At 34.1% G+C, this 26,472-nt stretch overlaps 1 protein-coding gene across 3 annotated transcripts in view; it reads left to right on the top strand.

Moving 5' to 3' along the window:
* LOC117104847 (dnaJ homolog subfamily C member 13-like) overlaps positions 1–26,263 on the top strand; it is a 39,339-nt gene extending 13,076 nt beyond the window's left edge. The window contains exons 20-55 of one of the 3 annotated variants that reach the window (XM_033245690.1): positions 744–819; positions 963–1,058; positions 1,188–1,292; positions 2,124–2,132; positions 2,855–2,925; positions 4,183–4,228; positions 4,518–4,732; positions 5,114–5,273; positions 8,477–8,641; positions 9,094–9,198; positions 9,458–9,660; positions 10,041–10,125; positions 10,226–10,426; positions 10,924–11,078; positions 11,523–11,724; positions 11,987–12,102; positions 12,310–12,524; positions 12,942–13,126; positions 13,343–13,417; positions 13,771–13,887; positions 14,647–14,826; positions 15,253–15,273; positions 16,947–17,114; positions 17,644–17,751; positions 17,887–18,003; positions 18,557–18,832; positions 19,436–19,610; positions 21,134–21,334; positions 22,183–22,264; positions 22,547–22,589; positions 22,795–22,968; positions 23,482–23,661; positions 24,136–24,276; positions 24,718–24,858; positions 24,963–25,062; positions 25,560–26,263. In XM_033245690.1, the coding sequence (XP_033101581.1) occupies positions 744–819; positions 963–1,058; positions 1,188–1,292; positions 2,124–2,132; positions 2,855–2,925; positions 4,183–4,228; positions 4,518–4,732; positions 5,114–5,273; positions 8,477–8,641; positions 9,094–9,198; positions 9,458–9,660; positions 10,041–10,125; positions 10,226–10,426; positions 10,924–11,078; positions 11,523–11,724; positions 11,987–12,102; positions 12,310–12,524; positions 12,942–13,126; positions 13,343–13,417; positions 13,771–13,887; positions 14,647–14,826; positions 15,253–15,273; positions 16,947–17,114; positions 17,644–17,751; positions 17,887–18,003; positions 18,557–18,832; positions 19,436–19,610; positions 21,134–21,334; positions 22,183–22,264; positions 22,547–22,589; positions 22,795–22,968; positions 23,482–23,661; positions 24,136–24,276; positions 24,718–24,858; positions 24,963–25,062; positions 25,560–25,654 (4,804 nt within the window). In that variant the 3' untranslated portion in view covers positions 25,655–26,263. The remainder of the gene's footprint in view (positions 1–743; positions 820–962; positions 1,059–1,187; positions 1,293–2,123; positions 2,133–2,854; positions 2,926–4,182; positions 4,229–4,517; positions 4,733–5,113; positions 5,274–8,476; positions 8,642–9,093; positions 9,199–9,457; positions 9,661–10,040; positions 10,126–10,225; positions 10,427–10,923; positions 11,079–11,522; positions 11,725–11,986; positions 12,103–12,309; positions 12,525–12,941; positions 13,127–13,342; positions 13,418–13,770; positions 13,888–14,646; positions 14,827–15,252; positions 15,274–16,946; positions 17,115–17,643; positions 17,752–17,886; positions 18,004–18,556; positions 18,833–19,435; positions 19,611–21,133; positions 21,335–22,182; positions 22,265–22,546; positions 22,590–22,794; positions 22,969–23,481; positions 23,662–24,135; positions 24,277–24,717; positions 24,859–24,962; positions 25,063–25,559) is intronic. The other 2 variants (XM_033245691.1, XM_033245692.1) reach the window with 2 other exon arrangements.
* The last annotated feature ends 209 nt before the right edge of the window (positions 26,264–26,472 follow it).

The raw sequence follows: 26,472 nt of genomic DNA, 5'->3' as shown, positions 1-26,472 counted from the left end.
AAAACCTTTCAATAATTCAAGTGGTAGTACAAGACAACTCATCTAGAGTGTGACAAATAATTCATTTTTGCTTTAGGCTGAATTTGGCAAGAAAGTGAAATTAAAATTGTGCCATCACTATGTTGTTCGAAAGTCTTCTGTATTAATTTGTAGGCCTATTTCCAAATAAATGTATAGCATTATAGCATATTGCATCCTGTGTATCCATAACATGTGTTTTATTTAATTGTATATTATTAATATTTCACAATACCCTGCTTGTTTATGTAAATATAGACAGTCACTGTTATTCATTGTATTACGTATTCATGTTCCTTGCAATTTATTAATTCAAGAGCAAATAAGAAACTCAAATTCATCTATTTTTGGCACTGATTAGAATTAAATTTTGAACAGTTTATCATTTTTGCAATGGACCAATGCATTCAATATTATGCTGTTAATATTCAATTTGAGACCAAAATTAAATCTCTCTGATTTGTTGTTGCCAAGATATATGGATCCCGTCTTTTAGATGTGGCCATTTTTAATTAAAATAATTAAAATAGCACTAGCAGGTGTCAGAAAATTTGCACACAACTTTTTTTTTAAAATCTACAAATATCAAAGATAAGTTTCATGCATTGGTAATAAAGTGCACAGATGGGTCCCTTAGCTGCTTTACTATTAACATTTATATCATATAGTCCTCTGACTGTTGTATTTTCTAGTTATTATGTTTCTTCCTTTTGATTACACTCTAGGCAGTTAAGTAGGCATTTGGTTGCTCTCTGGGTCACAGGTCATCCGACAGCAATGGCTCTTCTGAAACGAATTCTTGTAAGTGAAAAAATAAGAAAGATTTAAAATTAAAGTAATAATTCTTTTTTAAATAAACATTTCTTAATGTAAAAATATGTGATTACTCTTCAGATTTAAGTATTATTGTTTTAATAATTATTTTGCTTATCATTTCATTACAGCCAACTGGTCTTCTTAGTTACTTAGACTGTGATGATAAAGTTCCGGAGAAGGAACGAGATCTTATTAATATTCGAGATAATCTGAAGATGGCACAGGTAAAAAACAAGACTAATCTTTACAAGACAAAAAAACCAAAACCGGACAATTATTGAGTTTACATATATCTTGAATCTTCCACCATTTTGAAGTCGATGTAAATATACAGATTTTTTTTGCACTTCCAGAATCAATCAAAGACATTAAGTGGTGCACGGCTACAATGGCAGCAAGTAGAGAATATGCTATTGCATTGGAAACAGCGAGTAGGCATAGAGAAGAAGAAAACGGATGTAAGTGTTATGCAATGCATTCAATGTTTGAGTAGGAAGAAATTTTAGCAAATAGAGGGCAGTATTCATTTTTTTCTGTTATTAGCATGTTTTTGTATACTTTGTGTGTTTTATTTTCTAATTTGGTCTTTTTTGGAAAATTGCAATGAAATTTTAAGTTCAGAGGGAATTATGCAAAGAAGGTAGAATATGTAAAAAATTATTTTATGAATAAAACACTTGGTTTTCGGCATTTCACATAACATATTATTGCTGGTTCATTGTTTTTAATTACCCAATATTATATAGCATTATATATTATAATAGATCATAAATTTTATTTAAAAGTTTTATATATATCATATATAGCATTTTGTCCCATATCACGAAAGTCAAATCTTTCATCACCATCATTATTGTCATAATCATTGTTATAATTCTCATCATCATCATTATCAACTTTCTCATTACAACCATCATAACCATCATCATTATCATCATTGTCATAATCATTTATCATCCTCATCATCATACTCATCATGGTCATTATCACCTTCCTCATTACAACGATCCTCATCATCGTCAACATTATCCTCTCCACCATACCCATTGTCATGACCATCATCATCATCATCATCATCAACATCATCATTATTGGCATGATTATTATTCTCACCACCACAACCACCACTATCTTTATCATTTTTGTGTGCAATGGTTTGCAGTTTTCTTTTCACAAACATTTTAACCACAACTGCTAAAATGTGCAAGAATATAATGGGTTTCCTGTCCTTTCATTTCATTCTCAAATTTTCCAATTGTTTCTCTTTTCTATCCGCATATATTCACCAGGAAAAAGACGTAAGTAAATTCTGTTTTGCCATGCTTCAAATATTCAGTATCATATTAATATTGAGCTTAACAAGATTCAATGTACATTGTGCAGGGAGCTAGAAAAAAAATATCTATGAGATAAAATATATGCATGTTATGTTGTACTGCTTTATGTTGTGTTACTGTGTTATGTACATGACTATGTACTCGTATCTAGTAACAGTACTTTGCTGATGGTTTTTAGTCTTGCACTTATTTTAGTGGTGGATAAACGTTCAGGAATTATAGCTGTAAATATGGGTTTTTGTTGTATTGTTTATTGTTTTCCATATTTTTTATATACTGTTCATGGCAATACTTTCTAACATTTTTATTATTTATTGTATTAATTTATTAAATATATTTATTTTAGTAGACAATTACAATTCTCAAGCTGGCAAAAGATACTGCTAGAAGAGTGAAAATACACCAATAATCTTAGCTACATTTAATTGCTAAAATGAGAAAAATTAATTTGAGAAGTGTAAAAGTCAGCTTTAGTCCATAGCGATATTCTAATGTAATGTAATTTACATATAATTTCAAAGCTTACAGTTTGTTTTTTTTAATGGCTTGAACATATATTGGCCTTGCTCACCTTATGCCACCCATTGCTAAAACACATATGGATTTAGATAATGCACTTCACACATGTTTCTGTATTTTTACTCTATCAATTTCTGATATTGGTTTCCCATATTTTGCAATAGAAACCAATAGTACTAAGGAAGCGGAGACAGAGGATCAAAAGTGAAGCCAACTGGCTGTACTTCTACTATATGTAAGTTAAACTCAAGTGAATGACATGTCTGCCAACAGTTGGCCTGCCGTGGCCTTAGTCCTTTTTGTTAGATCTTGAACCCTCCACATATCTTATGTAAATGTATTGTACATATATAACAAGTTAATGTCAACAATAATAATGATAATGACAATGTCAGTAGTGATATTACTGATACAGTAGAAATCCTCAATTACAAACCCCGATTTAACGAATTCCCGATTTTACGAACGTAAAATCAAGGTGATGACGTCATAAAAAGTGAAGTGAAAATAAAAAATTTAAAAAAATCTGCTCGAATTGTAAATGTTACTAGCATGCATACAACACAAAATACCATACTATACAGTACTATGTAATTCTGAATTGAAGGAGGCCATCTAATGGGCCTCTCCAAATTCAGTATTTATTATGGCTTCACACATGTGCATGCGATAAATTTTACTTCTCTTTCAATCATCATTTTCAGCTTTAAAAGTCAAGATAGTGCTTGATTGTTTTATTGAATGATCAATATATATAATAAACAAGTATCTATGGAAGTTGTGTTGGAGTAAAATCCACAATCTAGGTATTTAAGATGATAAAAATGTCCAATTAAAAAAACAAATTTGTGTAGGGCCTAGAGTGGATCAGAATGCTTAGAAACTGCCTACTGTAGGCCTAGGCCCCCTTAGACTTAGCTGCGTAGGCCTGTAGGCCTAGCCTAGGCCTAGTTTATGCCTGTGTAGTAGTACCAGTGCAAATATATAGGAATTTTGGGTCAAACCTGATTTTACGAATACCTGCAATTACGAACGGCTCTGGGCCCGTGCTGTACGTAATTGAAGGGCTCTACTGTAATAGTAATGATAGATTGATTGCTTGATTGTTTAGTTAATGATTAATTGATTTATTGATTGATTGAATGATTTCTTGTTTGATTTGTTGATTGCTTGGCTTGGTGACTGATTCATTGATTGGTTTGATTGAATAATTTATTAATTGATTGATTTGTATTTGATTGATTGGTTGATTGGTTAATTTGTTAATTGGTTGTTATTGATTAAATTGGTTGTTGGTTGGTTGATTGATTGATTGATTGATTTATATTTGATTAGATGATTGATTTGTTGTTTCATTGATTGGAAATTACTACTATAAGAAAATATATCCTTTATATCTCTAGTCAATTTGCAGGTAAAAAAATTATAGAGATAATGATTATAACAATCCTAAACTGATCACTTGATAATTTTTATTATTTTATTTCTTTAGGTTTAATAAAGATCATGCAAAACCAAATCTTATATGGAATTACAAAGTGAGTGATAATTTTGTATTTTCATTATTTAAAGTTATAATGAACTTAACTGATATTAACAATTGTATATATTGCTTATAATTATTAACATTTGTGTATTATTGTTAGTAACCTTATTCATAACGATGTGTAATTAGAAAATTTTTAAGTGCACCAGAAAAAAAATAATCAAACAAATACATTTTAAAATAAATTTTTGATAGGTAACAAAATACTGAATTATTACTAGTATTTGTTTTTTAAAAAATCAAATATATTGGATAATGAAATATCATTTCATACTCTTTAGACACGAGAAGAATTGCGTGAAGCGTTTGAGAATGAAATGAGGGCTTTCAATCAGGACCGAGAACTTGGTGCCAGTCACGTCATTTCTTGGAATCACGTTGAATTTGAAGTACGCTATGAATGCCTAACAGATGAGATAAAAATTGGCGATTATTATCTGCGACTTCTACTTGAAGCTGATGATGCTAATGAGGAGACAAGTGCTATCAAGAAATCGTAAGTCAAAACATTTTCAATTTTAATTTTATACAGTGCTACAAATGTCATCAAGGGCCAATATCTGCAAAGTTTTTATTTGTATTCATTTGGCCCCGCTTTACCGATGCATTGAACACAGCTTCTCAACTCTTACACACCGATTTTGATTTTCTGATTGGTTCGGAAGGCCTTTCAATCCAAAAATTTGGATTTGGTGTGGATGCAGTCAAACATGCGTTATATCTACCTCATTTGATTCATGCTGATGCATACTTTAATTTGTGTTTATATAAATAAAAATATATTTACCCATTGTGAATTGATGTAAGTTTGAAAGTGCATTAGTGAATAATGTGAATACATCCATGCATGGTATTAATTATTTCATTGTTTTTATAGGTATGAATTTTTTAACGACTTGTATCATCGCTTTCTCTTAACGAGCAAAGTTGACATGAAGTGTATGTGTTTACATGCCATGGCAGTTGTCTACGGAAAATGTTACGAAGAGATTGGCACTTTCAATGATACTAAGTACATATGTGGAATGCTAGAAAGGGTATGAATTGATGCTAATGTATATTTATATAAGTATATGTATATGCATATGTATATACATAACATATATATGTATAACAGTCTACATGCCTTGTCATAATTTTTTGTTTCAATGACTGATATATAATTTCAAGAACACACATGGATTTCCAATGACATAATGTATACATTATCTGCAATCAGCATACCTGATGATGACATAATTAATGTCGAAATATTGAGTCCTGACATGATGGCGTGCATTTTAATACTTGGAGTATGTATTATACAATCGAGTCTGCCAAAGTCGACTCTGTTTAAGTTGAAAATTTGTGTCAGTCGAATTTTTAAAAAAGTCCCAATTCTTTCCTAGGTATTACTGTGTAACTTGTTTGTTTAATTCAAATTTTTCGAATTTCGGCTATATCGACGGAATTTTCCTGTCCGGATAGGCCGATTTTAAAGTAATTTCAACCACACAAGTCGAAGTTCCAAATTTAGTAGCGCACATGGGAAAATACACAGCCGTGGGAAAATACGAAGTTCAATCCTTGTTGTACAGCAGCAAGTTAGCCATGTCAAACTAACATCTCAGACAGCGCGCTGTGGAACTTGGCTCACATGATCGTATGTCGTAATTTGCAGTCTACTCTCACAATACAGACACCCCTCCGGACCGGCTCCAATGTTCAGTTTTTCGTCCAGTTTAGTAAACAAAACTTGTACTGAACCCATTTCGAACAAGATTGTTGTAGTCAGGGCCTAGGTATTTAATTAATTTATCAAAGCCCTGGATTCTTTTGACTGCCTAGCCTACGCAAATTCAACACATTATTTAATACAGTAATACGTACAGTACCAGTTGTTTTGCTGTACTGCTCAGCAAATTTAATTATTACCAATAAAACTGATAGGACTTTTATATTGTTTCTGCATGCATTTCTTTAGGTCTGATTATGTTTTTCCAAGCACACATTCTTCGTTGGGCAATGCCACTTGCTGGTCGGCAGTCTAGTTGTAAACAGAACAGGTTGCGCCCCCAAAAACTCTTCCTGCCCACCAATTGGTCCATTTTCGTGGGGTGTTTTGCAGACTAGACATGTGCTTCGGCCGTGATGACGTCAGATCGCCCAAAGTTTTATAGTGCGTGACAGTAACAAGCTCGGTGTAATCAAGAATGTTTTAATTAAACAAATTTATAAAACAAAACAAAGAACAAATAAGGAACCCTCATGGTATATTTTAAAGTCAAATCTAAATAAACCTAACAAATTATATTTTATTCTCTACAAATTTCCTTCATAATTAAATTAGCAACATGTTTTGAAAAGAATGAATGAGGTGCATTTGGAATTTACACCGACGAAAGTAACAAATTTGAATTAGACGTCTACTGAAAAGAGTAACCAGTAGAAACTTGCTTTGTTGAGTTCCCTCTTTATTGCAGGTTGATTCCAAATGGTTTTAAAGATTAAAAGCAAGAATATACACTTATTAAAGCATTGGAATACGTAAATTTCACTTCATAATTAACCAAGAAAAACGTCTACTGGTGTGTCATGTTAATCAACAGATAATCTCCATGGCAATGCGAGTATAGCTAAGCATCTCGTTTTCACAGCGTCTGGTATGCTTGTCGTTAAACGATGTCTATTAAACTATCGTCTGGTTTTTCGAGTGAGTGTTACCGTCCTGAATTGGACAAATCGTCCGAGATTTGGAATAGGGAGTTCATGTTTTCAAAAAGTATTTTATTAAAAGAAGAATAGGAATGAGTTTGGGACTTAAGAAAATGTTTGGTTTTGCGTGAAATTCGATTTTGTGGGCATTGAGTACACATAGTATTGTTCTATGTTAATATTTTTTTTTCAAAAATGTGCAAGTCGAAATCTGTATAACTCGAACTTTTTATGCCAGTCCCATTAGATTCGACTTAGGCGAACTCGACTGTACTATCTTAATGTATACATATGGCCAATTTTTTATCATATTTGTTGTTTCCCAACTCTGGAATAGAAATTCAAGTGACACCTAGCCTTTTTAGTTCCTATGCATGTAATGCAATAGGAACTATTGTAATCACTCTTGCTATTTCCTATGTTTTTTATTGTGTGTAGTGTGTATGTGTGTGTGTAGACATTTATGCAAATGCGCATGCGTCATCTTATACACATCACGTGTGTGTGTGTAGACATTTATGCAAATGCGCATGCGTCAAAGAAAAGTTTTCCGACATTTTGTTTTACATCGCGATGCGAAGATCGATGTGAAGTTTCTGCAGTGTTCAGTCAGGGCTCACGCAAACCGACCGGAATGTCGGCATGGATGAAACTATTTTGGTTTTACGGCAAAAAAAATCATCTGCTGTAGGCATAGGTATTTTGAAGAAGGCCTAAAATAAAACTAAAATGTTTTAATACTTGCTGAAATACATCGTATCTTCATTTAGATCTCCATTTTTCACTTAGTCCATGCGACGTGTTTTTCTGTTGTATACGTATGAGTAGTCATATGAAGGTACTATATCCCCGACAGTTGGCTGTGCAGCAATGTACCCTTTGAATGCAAACTGAAAACAGGTGAAAATATAAAGGCAGCCGACTGTCGGGTACATAACGACTAAAAAAAAAAAATAATAATAATTAATAATTTAATAAATTTAAAATCATAAATCTAAATCAAACTTGGAGAAAGTTTTGGATGGTCCACAATGTCTTGAAAAACTCTGCGCCTGCACTAATAATATACTCAGATGTGAGGTTCTGTGCATTAAGCCATACAGATACAGATACTACAGTACCTACAGTAGATAGTAAAACCTGTAATTTATAAATTGACCTAGGTAGGCCTAGGTATACATAGTATTGTTCTATGTTAATATTTTTTTTTCAAAAATGTGCAAGTCGAAATCTGTATAACTCGAACTTTTTATGCCAGTCCCATTAGATTCGACTTAGGCGAACTCGACTGTACTATCTTAATGTATACATATGGCCAATTTTTTATCATATTTGTTGTTTCCCAACTCTGGAATAGAAATTCAAGTGACACCTAGCCTTTTTAATATTTGCTATACCTTATTGTACATTTGGCATTAGATTTATGGTCTACTTTGTAAGTACTTACATGGATAAATCAACTAATTGCCACTGTTGTTTAAAGAATACCCCAACAACATTACTTTTATGCATTGGCATTCGTAATTTGTAATTTTAAATTTTGTAGTGCACGGACCGCGAAGAAAGGGATCGTTTAATACTCTTCCTGAACAAGCTCATCTTGAATCGTCGCAATGTCAAAGAGTTAATCAATGCAAATGGTATCAAAGTGCTTGTAGATATCTTGACCCTAGCACATCTGCATACATCAAGGGCAACCGTCCCAACTCAGGTGAGGTATTGTATTTTTTACACATAACATTTGCCAGGTGGTGACACCATATGTTGTGCATATTCCAGGTGGTGCCATATACCAGGCTATGTTATGTATATAAGTTGTCATACAGATGGTTGATAAAGTTGAGAGTGTCATCCGCACTTTTTTAAAAACCAAATTTAAGTTGACACTTCGAGCGTATTCTAGATTGTTGGCTGATAATCAGGGGCACCCTCCATGAAATAATGTGATGCTTTAATTATTGTTGAAATGCAGTGGAGATGTGTTTTAGAAGCGAGAAAAAACCCTATGTTGTCACAGGATTTGAACCCAGGACCCTGGGTGAGGAGGCAAGCATCTTAACCACCAAGCTACAGCCCCACTACAAATACTACATTGAATGTTGTATTAATTAATAAGAAATACAATGCATGGTAAATTGATAGTGCTGTTACTATTCTTTGCAGACCAATGTAATAGAAGCCTCACCAGATATGGAGATGGCTATGGAGAAGGAGTGGTACTATGGAAACAAGGAAAGAGAACGATTGGGACCATACAGCTTAAAAGAGGTAAGGTTTAGGAACTGGGACTTGGCTGCTTGATAAAAGTTCTGATAACTTGCAAAGGACTTAACTAACTTAACTTTTTCCCAGGGTACCATTATTTTCTCAGCCAACCTTGACCACTTCAAATCTCTATTCAAATCTGTGTGTAATGTTTTGGGGGAGTGGTAAATTAGGTCTCTGTAATGATTTTTGAATCAACCACAAATTAGATTTTCTGCTACATCTAAAAACCCATGTGTAACTTGTGTTTCTTGCCTTCTAGCTTAAAGAATTGTGGGAAGCAAGACATGTGACAGCTAAGACGCGGTGCTGGGCTCAGGGTCTTGATGGATGGCGCCCTCTACATGCCATTCCTCAGTTAAAATGGAAGTTGCTCGCTACAGGACAACAAGTGATGAATGAAAGTGACCTTGCATGTTTGATCTTGAATATGCTAATTAGGATATGTGAATATTACCCAAGCAGGTAATGAGATTAATTATAGTCTTCCCATGGAAATATTATTGAGTAGAGCACTCGAAAAACTCGCCGCACGCAGCGCGATGAAAATGCGCCAAGGACAAAGCTGCCGCAGCTCATGAAGATAGTTTATGTGTTGCCTTTGAAGTCAGTGTTCCCCGCCACCAAATGTTCAGCCAAGTAGTTGCTAATGAAGAAATGTTAATAATAAGATAGAAGCCCATGTGCGATCCAAAGGCGGGTCTGTTGCCGAGTGATCTTCTCAATAATACCTCCATGGTTTTCCTTAGAATTAGTTAATTACTATTTCTCTCTTGTACTGACATTGGTGTATGAAACCCCTTGGAGGACTTTCTATTTAATATTCTATTTATTAATATTTACAGAGATGCTGATGACGCTATAATCAGACCCCTGCCAAAACCCAAGAGGCTGTTAACAGACGCTATGTGCCTCCCTCATATTGTGCAAGTATGTACCATTACGATTATCACAGCAAGTTTTTTTTTTAACATAAATATTTTTTATCTCTTGAAAATATCTTCAATTTGTTATTTATTTTTCCTTTCAGTTATTACTGACCTTTGACCCGATTCTGGTTGAGAAAGTGTCTGTGTTGGTGGGAAATATTGTAAAAGACAATCCGCAGATGCCTCGTATCTATCTGTGCGGTGTCTTCTTCTTCATCATGATGTACACCGGTTCCAATGTACTTCCTCTAGCTTGGTTCCTTAAGTACACTCACACCAAACAAGCTTTCCGCTCTGAGGAGGTATGGATGCTTGTATGTAATTCATTTACAACAGCTAATAATTCACCATGTATGAAACCTAGGGAGTGGAGTTGTTTAACCTAAAACTCCAATGTATCTCTCCAGTATTTTTTTAACAATATCTAAAAGGTTTTTTTAATGTATTTTTTGTTAACCTCCATTGGCCACCATACATCAGAAGTGATAATTCCATGAGAATTAAAAGTTCTAGGACCTTTCAGGAAAGTATAAATATGCCCAAAAATTGGCCAGATTTTTGGCACCCAAAAATGACTTTTCCTCCAGACCTTGACATGAGCCGGGCTGCCCTGTCCCTTTGATATTCTAAGACCTCTGTCAGACAGCTTTGTTTCCCTCTTGAATATATATCCTAGAGTCACCATTGAGGACACAGATATTTTCTATTCAATTAAATTTGAATTTCTGAAGGATATTTTAGTTTTAAGATTAAAGAAATCTTTCGTGTAATTAATTTTTTTAAAACTTTCGGTTATCAGAACAAAGGTTCGGATGTGATGCAGCGTAGCATCCTGGGTCATATCTTACCAGAGGCCATGGTACACTTCCTGGAAAACCACAGTGCAGAGAAGTTTGCGGAAACATACCTTGGGGAGTTTGACACCCCAGAAGCAATATGGAATAGCGAGATGAGGTATGGATAAGGTGGTGTTATGTCAATGATTTTCAGGCTATGCCAATGATTATAACACTAACAGAACTATACATCTACAAAGTGCAAGTACTACTTAATATAATAAATAGATGATAACTTTCTGAGAAAAATGTATTTTAGGATTTAAACCAAAGACTTTCCATTATTTTATATACTCAACCAACTGAGGTATGAGGCAGTGTGGATTTTCAAAGTAGAACACATTTTTTTCTCAAAGTATTGTGTAATATGCTACGAATAATAATAAACCACATGATAGTAACTTCGGTATGGAGAAACCCCTTAACTGGTAATATTTAAGATGATAATAAATCTCCCTTCAGGGTTTAAACCAAGTCATGGATGACAGGTGAAATGAAATAATCATATTAAAACTTGAGTGTAAATGTTTTTGTTACATTATTATTTTCTTGTTTTGTCTAGGCGAATGATGATTGAGAAGATTGCATCACACATTGCCGATTTCACTCCACGTCTACAGAGCAACACACGCGCATTATATCAGTACTGTCCTATCCCAATCATTAGCTACCCACAGTTGGAGAAGGAACTCTTTGTCAACATCTACTATCTAAGGCATTTATGTGATCAACAGAAGTTCCCTGATTGGCCAATCAAAGATCCAGTAAGTTGGGGGAGGCATTTAAAATACAAGGAAGTTAAATACACCAACATATATATTGCTTGAATTATAAATCAATTTAAAATTATCAATATTCTATATAGCAACAGTATTTTGATACTTCACTACACAATATGTACATTTTACTGAATTGATGATCAGAAAATTCAGTAAACTAAGGATTTAATATATTGCTAAATTTTAAATAAGTTAGGTAAACAACTGAATCTGATTGATTAAAAGTTTTACTGCTTTTGAATTCAAGGTTAAGCTTTTAAAAGACATTCTTGAAGAGTGGAAGAAAGAGGTTGAGAAGAAACCACCATCTATGTCCCGAGAAGAGGCGTTCGAAACACTGAAGATTCCAAAAGCCAAACAAGGGTATGTAAAAGAATATGTTTAAAGTTTTGTCATTTAAAATTATCATTGTAATTTATTTATAATAAATAACATATATATATATACATAATTACACAATTTTATGTATATAATATAGAATAAATCAAATTATGAACAAAATTATGAATGTTAACTCACTAAGCTACAGTAATATAAATTTCAATATTTTGTTATTTCATTTGATTTCAGAAACGATGAAGGCTTTATCCGCAAAGCATACTTCCGTCTAGCCCAAAAATACCATCCAGATAAAAATCCAGAGGGAAGGGACATGTTTGAGAAGGTGAATAAGGCATATGAGTACCTATGTACCAAGAGCTCTAAGAATGTTGATGGTCCAGATCCAGAAAATGTGGTGCTGCTTCTCAAAACACAAAGTATTCTTTTCAACAGATACAAAGAAGGTAAATAGTAATGGTAGTATTGGTAGGTGCTGGTGATGATTGTAGTATTGGTAAGATGGTCATGGTATTTGTGGGTGCTGGTGATTATATTATTGGTAGGTGGTGGTGGTATTTGTTGGTGGTTGTGATTGTATTGGTAGGTGGTGGTGGTGGTGGTAGTATGGGTAGGTCGTGGTGATATTAGTTGTATTAGAAGGTGGTGGTTAAGGTTGTAGTAACAGTAGGTGGTGATGGGGATGATAGAAGTATTGGTAGGTAGTGGTGATGGTGGTGGTATTGGTAGGTGGTGGTGATGGTGATGGTATTGGTAGGTAGTGGTGATGATGAATAGTATTCATAGATGGGAGTGGTGATAATAGTATTGGAGGTGGTAGTAGAGGCACCAGAAATAATAATCCTAATTGTTTTACCTTGCAGTACTTGAACCGTACAAGTATGCAGGCTATCCTATGTTACTGAAGACCATAACACTGGAGACAGATGATAAGTCGCTGTTCTCCAAGCCCGTCCCCTTACTTGCCGCAGCTTGTGAACTAGCTTTCCACACTGTCAACTGCTCTGCCTTGAATGCTGAAGAACTTAGGAGAGAAAATGGAATAGAGGTATGTTACAGCTTATTTATTTATTATTTATCTTTTAGTTTATCAATTTTATCCATGTATTTGTTTATTTCATTCATTCCTTTGTTCATTTTTTCAGGCCACAGAATGTTCTCTAATAATCCATTACTTGATTGTTTGTTATCAAGTACTCTTCAGAGGGCTGTTCCAATAGCCCTGCGCAAAAAGAACTCCAATTAATTTTGTTTTTTTCTGCAGATCCTTCAGAGAGCATTCTCACGCTGTGTTTCAATCCTCTCACAGTCAAGCAATCCAAACGATGTCCAAGTCCAGGTAAGAACAGGTGTTTGTAATCAGTAAAAAAGTCAGATAATGAAATAGAGAGCAATTTAGATAGGCACTGAAATTGCATAATAATATGCACTCTTTTTTTATGGTATCCACATCACTATTTGGATGTTATGTATAATAGCATAAATTGTACTGTACAATGCATTTAGACGTTATACTAAAACCAAATCAACACTGTAATCGTCATACAGAGCATCATAGATTCTATTTGGAGAATACTTATTTGGAAATCTGACTATTGTCTTAGTTGTGGACCTCCCTAAAGAATAATAGAATCATCCATTCCTGTCCAAGTCACCTGTTATTAAATGAATACATTTTTTTTTTTATCTCAGGTTTGCATCAATGTTATCAAATGCTATACTGTGGCGGCGCAATTTGAGGCATGCAGAGACAATATCACAGAGATTCCATCCATCATCAAAGATTTATCAAAAACTTTGTTCTACCAGGTATTGACAGTGCACATAATCCTAATGTTTTATTGATTTTAAACCAATATTTAATTATTAAATATAATACCTTCATGTGTTTTGTGTTAATTGTTTTAATTTGAAGTGGCTTTGTGCAGTAGGAATGACTTGTTTTCCCAGCCTGGAGGCCGTTGTTTCGATACTTCGTTTGCGTCGTTGGGCAATTCACTTTATCTACATTGCTTTAGTCTACCCAGCTGTATCGATGGGGACCAGCAAATTGCTGAGAGTAACCTGCGATCCCATCCAGTGGGAGTATCACACTCTATCCTCTTTAGGTTGCAGAAACTGGGATAAGCACCAGCTCTATGAGCCCTGATTGCTTGGCAAGGATTTACATATACATTTGAGAAGAGTAGGGGGTTACCCCGGTGTACTGGTCCATCTCTAGTCCCCTGTCCGGCCACAGAAGGAGTGCTTACGACGCGACCCATGTCAGATATCCATCCTACCTGCGAATCCTTCTACCACACTACGTAAGCTAGATCATACACACTAGCTATGTAGTGACTCCATAAGAAGAAAATTTGATTATATAGCGCCCTCAATTGCCTAATGTTGATTATACAACATTTAAATCTTTTTTATATTATTGCTAATGTTATGTTAAATGTTACGAATGTGTAAAAAATTGTTAGTAACTGCCAACTGGTGTTACACCTTCTGTTTTTTAAGATGTTTTCTGTATACTCCTCCATACTCTTCGCTGTATGAAATATCTGCATTTGATATTTTCAGAAACTTTTTGCGCTTTGTGTCGTGGCCGCCAATTGCGTAAGTGCCTTTGCCGTCGACAAGTTCATGCAGGACCACCTCCAGCAGGCCGGTGTTATTTGGCATCTTCTCATCTTCCTATTTCAATACGACTTCACGTTAGAGGAATCGGGAGTAGAGAAGAGCGGACAGACTAACCAGCAGGTAGGAACGGCTAAAATATTTATATATCAATTTATTTTTCATATAATACTTAATGCAGAGGGGTAAGATGTATGAGAGTGACCTCATATTTAAAAAAGAAGTAATTATACATTAATAAATTGAACATTAATGAATGTATTAAATATCCTATATTTTAAGACAATGGATGGGAGTTTATATTATGACATTTAATTGAATTATGTGCTTGCATGGACCATAAAAATGTCTCTCTGAAATAAGCTCTCTGAAGTTACCACCATGCCAAAACTTGATTTTTTTTTTGCTGATTGCCAAACTTGAAAATACTTTGGAATCAATAACAAGTCAGTGCTGCAGTGTTTACAGTATTTGATTATTTATGGTACATGTAATTTTCATTATGATCTTAACTCATAGATTTCCTCACATTTTCTTTTCTCGGTTTAGCATGAACAGACGAATCTACAGGTTTGATAAAACACAACAACATTTCCAGATTTGTTCTATAAATGATAAACTTGCAAAAAAATACCCAGAAATGCAATTTAAATTTATTCCAGAAATAATTAAGTGTCCATGCCTAAGATAAATTTATATTAATTAAAATAAAAGTCCATACCATTTTATATTATTTTTTGGCATGAGAAGACTTGCTTAACTTTTTGGTTTTTATGTTATTGTTTGTTGAATTTTTATCAGACAAGTTTATTATTTGAATAATATCTGAAAATTAGCATTAGAATTGGTTGTAGTTTTTGATGTAAATGTCTAATTGATTGTACTTTAAGCTGGACAGCATTATCGCATTTTTGCCTGCAACACCATGTCTAATTAGATTTACTTCAGTCATATCTGTCCAAACAAGTCATTTTTCAACTTCTCTTTAGAGATGGACTAGGCTTTTCTTCATCAGGTGAAGTCTGATTATGCATTAATTTAAGTCTGACAGATTTAAGAAAGTGTTGAATCAGACTTTGTCTTAAGTCAGACAAAATATGATAATGCATATCCAGCTTTAGTGTAGTGTTTTAATGTATTTTTTATCTTTTCTCTGGAAGAAAGACAACTAATGAAATGTAATTAATAATGATACAATTAACCGAGACGTTTGCATGAGTGAAAAATTCATATAACTTAACGAACATGAAGTTCATGTAGTATGTATGGTAGAATTCCTGGTGACAGAAGTCTAACATTTATATAACAATTATATAACAATTGATAAAAAATTGAGTCCAGGGTCATTTAAAACCCATAATCTCTATCAAAGCTAAATTTCTTCTCTTTAATTGATTTTTCTTACGTTGTTTGTATTATTTTCTTGCAGCACTTTTTTTTTGTCCTGCATTGTCACAATTTCTTTCTTATTAATGTGATTTATTTTATGTTGTGTCATATTTTACTTTTATAAATTCAGCCAGGTGTACAGTAGGTACGCTTTGCTTGACGGGCTATGAAGTGGCTCACGCTATATTTCAACCTTGGTGCAAATAGACTATAGACCATGGGCTTTGACTTGTAATCTTGCTCATGTAATCTTAATAAAGTTGTTACATGTCAACCAAGGCCTTTTATTTTTGTGAAAATATAATCTGAATCATGATATAATACTAAAGACACTGAGTTTTGTAAAAATATAATCTGAATCATACAACCAATGGCTACTTATCTTTGTGAAAATATAATCTGAATCCTACAGTATACAAGTAAGGCCACTTATCTTTGTGAAGATATAGTCTGGATTCTATTCGGAACTAATAGTCCACAAAATGAAATACTGTAAATATTTGTAACAGTACTACCTGTATATTCTTTTAACTAGTAGAGCTGTACATTGGTGGCTAAGCATCTCATGATTACATTAGTTACAGTTTGAATGAGGCTTGTACAATATAACCATAACTTTAATACTCTAGAATTATGAATTTGAATAACAGCAAATTTTGTCTTTAATTGTAAATAGTTTGGAATAGCATTGTTTATTATAAGTTGACAATTGCACTAATAATACATAACACCATAAACTATCATATACAGTATACAAAACCTAGAGAGGATAGTATTCTTGAAAGGTACTATGTTTTCTTTATTATCAAGATCACTATCATTATCACTTTTATCACATTAAAAATATTTTTTAGGAAGTAGCGAATGATCTTGCTAGAAGAAGTCTAGTTTCATTGGGTCGTCTGGCAGGGTTTACCTCCGGGGAAGAAAAGACACCAGAAAACATCCCGATTCAGAAGTGTCTGAACTGTCTACTTACACCGTACCTTGCAAGGCAGCTTGGCACAGAAAACCCTAATGAGGTGCGTACTCTGTGATTGGCTGACATTGTATTTGTAATTGTTGATAGATATATTAAGGGAATGTAATAGATTGATGTGTAAATGCAGTTCCTATCCGATTGTAAGGTAAGTGGACGAAGTGAGATAAAATATTTATTGAATGAATAAATGGATGATTTTATGATTAGATAGAGAGGTAGATATCTTATGAAATGAATTGGATAGGAGGAACAGATAACAGAACAAAATACATAGGATGGATTGATATACATGTGGTTCTATATTTTTTGCATGTTCCAGGACATATTTAGTCTCACTGCATTTTGATTGTCTCATTTGTGCTTTCATTTTTTACCGGGTATAGTTTTGAAGATTTATTTGATGATAGTTGATTTGTTGTAATTAAATTGATATTAAGAATGTATTATGAATTGTCTGTGATTTTATTATATTTTTAAAACTTTTTATGTGCCATTAAATAAAATTAAATAATAGAAGTAAAAGTTAGTTGATATTATATATAATTATAATTATTATTTTTGTGTTGCAGGTTCTGAAAGTATTAAACAGTAACACAGAGAATCCATATTTGATTTGGGACAATTCAACGCGGGCAGAATTAATGGAGTATTCTCACAGACAGCAGACATCAAAACACGTAAGACCTTTTATCAACCATTTTGTATGCTGTATTATGGGATGGGATAGCCAGATGTGGTATTGAGTTTCATAACTTTTCTTGTATCTTTGAAGTTTTTTCATTCATTCTTTAAATGTTTTGTTTAAATCTTAGGATGTGACGAATGAGGAAATGGGAGCCGACTTTGTATTCAGTGCCCATTCAAAGGAGTTGGTAATTGGTGAAATCTTTGTTCGTGTGTTTAATGAACAACCTGCATTCCCTCTAGAGGTAAGCAGCTGCCTTTCATGAATAATACATAGGACAAGTAGAGACAAAGTTACTTATGTGATCAAACAAGTCAGTGGTCATGTATTTTTATAGTGCCTTCCATGGTAAAAACCATCTCAAGGTGCTTTCAAGCCACTAAGAAACTAAAATTTACATTGATGAACATGCTCAAACACAAAGGGTAGGAGGAAGACGCACACCTTCGATCTTGAGATAGCGTTGACATCACTACCGTGTACACGCAGCTACCTAGGTGTCAGTTATGCTGGGTTCCGATAGCTTCCACCGAGGATACAGTAAGCCTGTGGCTCAACTACCGTGCACTGTTAAGTTGGCAGCGTCACCTCAAGTAAGGAGGTGTGACTTCATGAAGACTCTCAAACATTTTAGTAGTGTGTGTATTTTGTCTGTTTACAACAGTGTTGTAACTACCTTTTGAAGAAAACAAGTTTAAAGATGTAACCGTCATAATAAATTATTTAGTTATAGATGTATATGAAGATTTATTACCTGGAATTTTAAAGCCTATGTACTGCCTTTTCTTTTCTTATAGGATGCTAAAGGATTTACAGTCAGTTTGCTTGACTACCTGGGCTCAATGGCGCAGTACCTCCACTCACTCATGGCCCTAACCTCAAAGGACGTTGACACCAGCAAAACTAGCCAACAAGCCTCAAAGCTTTCTAACTCTGAGATGGCACTAGAGGGGCTTAGAAATGTCATAAAAAACAATCCAGGAACAGAGGCCAAGTGCATAGGACATTTTAAACTTATCTTCTCACTCCTTAGGATTACAGGGGCTGCAAAATTGCAACAATTAGCATTAGAGGTGAGGGAGTTTCATAGACAGAATATTTAATGACTGCCGAATTGAAAGTTTTATATTCTACGTCATTGTTTTCTAAGCTTTGCTTTAAATAGCCGATATTAGCCAGATTCCTAATGGAACTTAACTGCCAAAGATAATAAAATCGTGTAACCCAGGTGTATATAATGCATGAACGTTACTTAACAAGCCTCAATTGTTTTTCCCCGTGAACGAGTATAGAACTGCTAAATAGTGGAACAAAGAGATTACCTTAGAGCACCAAGCCACATGCAATCTTTTTTTTTTCTGGCTTAAATTGGTTCGTCCAGACAAGTAGGGAGCTTTTGATTTGCGCTTGATGCGACTCTAGAACGGATTCACTCATGAGTGACCATCCTACGTTCTCTGTGCAACGTAGATTTAGCCAAATTGTGTACTAGAATCCACGTGATTGCGAGAACTCGAACGTTCTCACATGTGCAGATGACTTTATGTGACATCGCATTCATAGACCAACAACATCACCTCTGATTCGTGTGATTATGTCCACCTGTTTTAACCAACTTTGCTGTGCTGCTCTCACCTTTCTAAATCTCAATACTAATGTCATCTTCTTGATCTCAGGTAATCTGCAGTGTAACTAGTAGCAAAGACTGTGTCGACAATATTGCTGATTCCAATGTCTTAGCATATCTCTTATTGGTCCTTCACTCATTACCTACGGGTCGGCTGACGGCGCTTGAAACTATGTACGCCCTTACATCAAATACCAAGATTGTCAAGGAATCTATTAGTAAAGGTATGAACAAGGTGATAGAGGAAGTTAATAATCACAAATACTTATGCACTGTTATTGATAGTAAACTAGACTGGAAGGGTAGTATGAAACAGATCACTAACAAATGCTATCAGAGGCTATATTTTCTTTGACTAATGAAGAAATTTCATGTTTGTAACAAGATCATGGTGTTTTTTACGAATCGGTTGTTTTAATTTTTTGTGCAATAGTCTGGTTTTATTCGCAGGGTCTCCTATAACTATAATACTATTACATGTAATGATACCACTATTGTCAACTCAACATGAATAAAATAAATAGAATCAAGAAAATTGCTAAAAGAGTAATTGGAACAGGTATCTGTTGGAAGCGTGGCAATTATAAATTTAAAGTAATCTTATCAGACAAATCATCCTCTTCATCAATATATTAAATTTAGCAGAACTGGTTGCATAATGTATCCACGATAGAAGACAGAAAGAATTAGGAAATCATTTCTTCCATCTGGCTTGAGACAATTTAATGAAATGTGGAAGAGGTAAATTTTATTGATATTTAGAACGACTTCAGCCAAATGCTGCTTTTATTATTTTTTTGTAACAGCTATTAATGTTTTTTTTTATTTTACCTCGTTTTAATATTTTAACATGCCATCATCATCATCATCTTCTTCATTTTAGAGTCAATTCGTCTGTAATTACATGAGTTCAGGTTTTTGCAAGTTCTACCATGTCCACTGTTACCATTAACCACAAGTTGTTTGACCCTCTTCAGCCAGTTGTCTTCATGTGACAATTTAATGAAATGTGGAATAATTTTATTGATATTTAAAAAGGAAACTTCAGCCTAATGCTGCTTTTAATATTTTACCTCGTCTTGAAGTTTTAACATGCTTTTAACTACATTCCAATACTTTATCAATGGTTTTTTCAGTGCAATTTGTGCTTATTTATTTATTCAACTGAACATACACTTTTGTTTCAGTGGCACACACAATTTGGTGCGTTCAATTACTACGTTAATGAGATACAGATAAGCACATTAAAAAAAAAAAATCTTGATGTTTTATATTTTAGTAACATATATTAGACAATGGAAAAATGTTGTGCATGTATAACCAACCAGTTTTGAATCATGTTCATATTATTACTTACGTTTGGCCAATAAATAAATCTTGAATCTTGAACCTTGAGTGGGCGGGGATCAATTTTTCGTTGAATGAAGTTAACTACTGCTAATTCTAGAAAAATCTTCAACCACTATCCATATTGACCTGATTGTTGGAAACAGTTAATAAAAAAAACTTTCAAACTTTGCGTCTTGGAGAACATAACGCATGAAAGCATTGTGATCAGTGGTGCTCTACGATATAAATTTGTTTTGGGGAGGTGTTTGACAGGGGATATGACTATTTCTGGCGGAGGCCAATGGAACCCAGCAGCTTGTCGTGTCACTGTTCAAGATATTTTTATTCATTCAGATCCATAGATGCTCTAAGTAATACCTTGATTTGGCATATTATTTCTTGTTATTTTATCCCACAGGAATAATCATCTATTTACTGGACATGTTCTGTAATGCGACAAATCCAACAGTGCGTGAGAAGACGGCGGAATTGCTCGCTAAAATCCTGACAGACAAATTGATGGGTCCACGTATCAGAATCCTGTTGTCAAAATTCTTACCGCCTGTGTTTATGGATGCCATGCGTGACAGCCATGAGGCTAGTATACATATGTTTGAGGGTAAGTGCAATGAATAAAGATAGGAAATACGGTTCCACTTTACTGATTTCATACCCTTCAATTGATTGCAGTTGAATTTCCACTGCATATGTTTTTATAGGTACAACAACTTGTATCATATTCCTTATACAACTGACTCCATCAAGATAGGTAGAACAACTTGTATCATATTCCTTATACAACTGACTCCATCAAGATAGGTAGAACACCTTGTATCATATTCCTTATACAACTGACTCCATCAAGATAGGTAGAACAACTTGTATCATATTCCTTATACAACTGACTCCATCAAGCAGTGTAAGGTGGCACTCTCCCTATATAATCCTGATAAATTAAATTCTACCCTATACTATTAATAAAAAGTAAAAAGTAAATCCTTGCTGAGCCACTAGGACTCATAGGGCTGGAGCTTATTCCCAGTTTCAAATAGAGTGAAGCAGATGAGGTTGTGATGCTCCCCCTGGCTGGGACGCTAGTCCACCGCAGGTTACTCCCAGCAATTTGGTACCCATTGATGCAGCAGCTGGTAGACTAAAGCAATGTAGATAGAGTGCCTTGCTTAAGGACACAAGCGAAATGCACTTGAGAAGGATTAAAACCCTGACCTCCAGGTTGAGAAACCAAACCATTTCCACTGCGCCAAACTGCCTCCATATAATATTAATGTATTGGGTTTTTTTTTGTTGTATTAAAGAGTATGGAAAGAGAACAGCTCACTCTGCTTAAACGTTCTCATGCTTATAGTTAATTTTGCTGCAATCTGGTAGAAATAGATGTGTGCCTGTTGCTACTTGATAGTATTGAAATAACAAGCAAAACTTTGATGTTTTCTTCTTTTTTTTAAGGTGTTCATGAAAACCCTGAGTTGATCTGGAATGAAGAAGCACGAGAAAAGGTGTCTGCAGTTGTGAGAAAGATGAAAAATGAGTATGATATTTTTTTTAAATAAAGTAATGTCAGTTAATGAAGTAAAACAATTAACTTATGGACTCCTAAAATGCTGAACCTTAATAAAATACAAAGATTGGTACAATATAATAATTATAAAAATGTAAATAAATGTTATAAAAAAAATGATTAGAGTATGAGGAACTAGTTGATGATCTAATCATGTGACACTGTCACCTGATAGCCAATGATACATTTATGCATCATTTAAATCTAGTTTAGGTTACTTCTAGTTAAATACAATTTGTTATTTGTTTTTAGTCATTTCAATGCCCAGAAGGACAATCCAGATGCTACATGGAAGGTAAATTTTGTTATATTTTAAAAAAATATATAGGCACTCTTTATAACAAAGATATTTTCAAAATTAAAATTATAATTATATTGTTGCCACGTACTGTAACAAATTCAAATTCGACATTGTGAAATCTGAGAGATTAAATTTGATGCTCTAGGCCATATTATGGTAACTCCTTCAACTGTTTACATTTTAAAAATTTGTTTATCAGCTGCCGGAGGAATTTGCTGTAGTGTACACAGATGTGGAGGGAGAGTTGACGATAGCTGGCGTGTTCCTCCGTCTGTTCATCTCACAACCAAGCTGGGTGCTTAGGAAGCCTCGGGAATTTATGGTTGAACTCTTAGAGAAGTTTGCAGAGCTTATTTCCAAGAACAATCCAGATGTAAGATAAGATTGATTCTAAATTGTGTTTTTTTTTAAATTTCTTTATTTGTTCTGTTTCCTGGGTTCTAGCTTGTAAATGTTTATGATGTTATTTGACCAAATCTTATGACATGCCTAAATATTGATAGGGTGAAATGACATCATGACTATATATAGGCACATCATTAATATATTTGGGCATACAATACAAAACTGTTGTATTGTATGCCCAAATATAGGCACATCATTACTATATTTGGGCATACAATACAACAGTTTTCTTGTCAAAGAAAATTTGATAATCTGGGCTCTACAAACATATTGCATGTTTATTTGCATAAGGATAAGATAACCTTTAAGTATGTCACCAGTGATTTGATGAAAACAGTTAATGGTGCTGCAGTAATGCACTAAAAAGTGCTTAATGTTTGACTAAGATTTTTGTGACAATGGTATTGTATTCATATGTGTGTATGTATTCCAATATTGTATACTTATTTTATTTTAAAATTGTTCTCTTTTTCATACAAAGGGGCAAGTGTTGGAGGCAGTTACCACAGCAATAGTCCTATTCTTCACCGCTCAGCCTACATATGCTGAGCAGGTGCCACAGCTAGGTCACATTCCAAATATCTTCCAAGCAATGGGATCCCGTAACAGTGCCATTCCAAAGTCAAGTATGATGGTGGTTCACAGATTAGTTGAGAGTGAGGTGAGTGTATTGCCAAATAAGCACTAATGTTCTTTATATTTCTTCTAACCCGTTAAAACAAAACATATGTAATGATATCTATAATATTCAATGACCAGTGGGGAAATCTAAATCAACTTGGCTAGGAAACATACAAAAGAAACAGCAACTGTGGACAGCACAGGTTGCCAAAAGAAAGTGAAACATGCTCCGTGTACAACGAAACACTGATGTTTTTTATATTTCTTCTCACCCATTAAAACAAAACATACTTAATAATATCTGAGAGTTCAAAGACCCGTGGGGAAACCTGAATCAAATTGGCTAGGAAACATACATAAGTAACAGCAACTCCCACAGAAGGACATTTACATATGTTAGTAGTGGACCGCACAGGTTGCCAAGAGAAAGTGAAACACGCTCCATGAGAAGACGAAGGAACATAAGAATGCTCCTTGCCTACTCAATCACTAATCTTATTTCTATGTTCCTTAGGCTTGTGTGCGAAGCATGGCACAGAATGACTGCATTGGACCTTTCATGGTGGGAATGAGGAAGAGACCGGATCAGACGGGCCTGGCCTGTGAGGCCATGCATAAGATGTTCCAAAAGAACTACCCAGAACTTGTAGCCCAGGTAAGTGCTACTATTCAAAATATAGGCTGCATCATATTTGTATCTGCACTTCACAGGGTCTTACAGCTGAGTATTGTTGAGCAAATTCAGGAGATATAGTAAAAATACCAGAAGACGGAATTTAAAGGCAGTATATAAATTTGATGAACACAAATGGTGCAGTAAAGTAAACTGCGCTTTAGCCTTCTAGTTCAAATGCAAGGAGAGCAGCAATGGTATTGCCCTGGTAACGTGATGGTCTTATGTTTCTGTACACAAACACAGCATGGCTACCAGTAGTTTTGACGACTGTGCTTCGTCAGATTTTGTGAAAATATGTATAAATGTAATAATAATAATAATATTAAGTATGATTTGTAATTATCATTTTTTATTATCCATTATCATTATTATTATTATGTTTGTATTTGTTTTATTATATATATGCTTTGTGTGTTGTAGGCTTTAGAGCGTGACCTGATACCTTTTCTGTTGACCTTGCTGGAGAGTGGTATGCGAGATCTACCGAACCCATCAGGCATCAAGGCTCAGATCGTCAAGTCCATTAAAGCCATGTTGAACTGTTTAGAGAATGGAGAAAAGGTATTAACAGTAAAATCTCAGCTTTTAAATACATTATAATTAATATAAAATGTTCACTAGCTTCCTTGACAAATACATCAATATCTCTCTCTATCAACCATTAGGTGCAGCAACTACTCGATAAATCAGACGTATGGGCAGCCTACAAGGATCAGAAGCATGATCTGTTTATTTCAGAATCAAACATATCCGGTTATTTAACAGGTAAAAGATTTGGTTATTTTTGCACATATTGTGCAGAATAGTAGACCTTGTGATATTAAGGTTTTTTTTTGTGTTTGTCAATATTTTATCCTCTTTGTTAACTAATTTATGTATTTATATTATATTTCTACTGTAACAATCTCTCTAGAATTAATCCATGGGGAGATATGTTGTTGGCAAACATTTTGTTTTCCTGCAGAACAATAATTTAGAGTGTGATATGTAGGCCTAGGTCCTTAGTGTACATTGACCTTACAGCACATGGGACCAAAGGATTAAATGTCTCATTCTAAAGTGGTGCACTATAGAAACTTGCTATAGAAGCCCTCTAGCTGAAATACAAGGAGAGCTACAGATAAAATTGAACCAGGGAGCAAAGGATCTCCACAGTTCAAAACCACCATTCAGCTGACTGAGCCAAACTTCTCTCACTAACATGTTAAATTTGCTTGGGTCAGTCTATATTTTGTAACAATGTTCCCCCACTTTTTCTCTAGGTCCTGGTGTCGCTGGCTATCTTACACAAGGTCAATCCCAAGTTTCCAGCAAACCGCCACCAATGGATACAAGCCAAGATGAAGTCCAGAGCTAAGTGACTTGCAATATGCAAATTAATGTTAATGAGATGTGAGACTGAGTATGCTAAACTGACATACACCGTATGGGCGTATTGAGGAAAGAATAATGTTGTGATTGTGAGCAAAAATAACCTTCAAAATGTATTTGAAAGAAATGTTCTAAACTGATAATTTTATTTCAACATAATTGCCAGTTGTTCTTTTTTTTTTTCAGCAGATAAACCAACTCCTTGTTATTTCAAAATGTGCTTAATTAATTTAATAAAATTATTAGAAACTTAAATTGAAACTTTCTATTTTCATGTAAATATGACATCATCAAATTATTGTTAATGTCAGTGAGTTCAAAATTACCTCACCCTGAACTAAACTGTTTGTATGTGCTTTTTGTTTTAATGTTTTATTGTTTAGGATAAAGGTTACATCATAATTTGTTATGAATTTCTCCTTTAATTTTTACCAATAATTTGATGATGTTTTATCAATTAAAATTTTCCATCAACATTTTATTTTTTTAACCATTTTCCAATGCATACACAAGTTTTCATGTCAGATATGTAAAAAGTATAGATAAATTATAAAGAGTACCATAATTTAGAAAAGAAAATGCACCATTACTAATGAATACATGAATACCCAAAGGAAATATAACCACATGTAGTAGAATTTATTTTAATATGCAAATGAGTCACCTGTGTGTAATATGACATTACTTGTAAAGCTGACATTCCATTGTGGTTTTGTTGTTTTTTTGCCCACCTCTCATAAATGGTTGCATCCAAAATCCTATAGTACAATGATGGCTGAACTAATTGTGGTTAGGTTGCAAATT

This window comes from Anneissia japonica, unplaced genomic scaffold (assembly GCF_011630105.1).
Source record: "Anneissia japonica isolate Jap-2015-1 unplaced genomic scaffold, ASM1163010v1 scaffold287834_len5846547_cov211, whole genome shotgun sequence".
In the NCBI taxonomy this organism is placed as follows: Eukaryota; Metazoa; Echinodermata; class Crinoidea; order Comatulida; family Comatulidae; genus Anneissia; species Anneissia japonica.
This window is presented reverse-complemented; position numbering and strand designations above follow the sequence as displayed.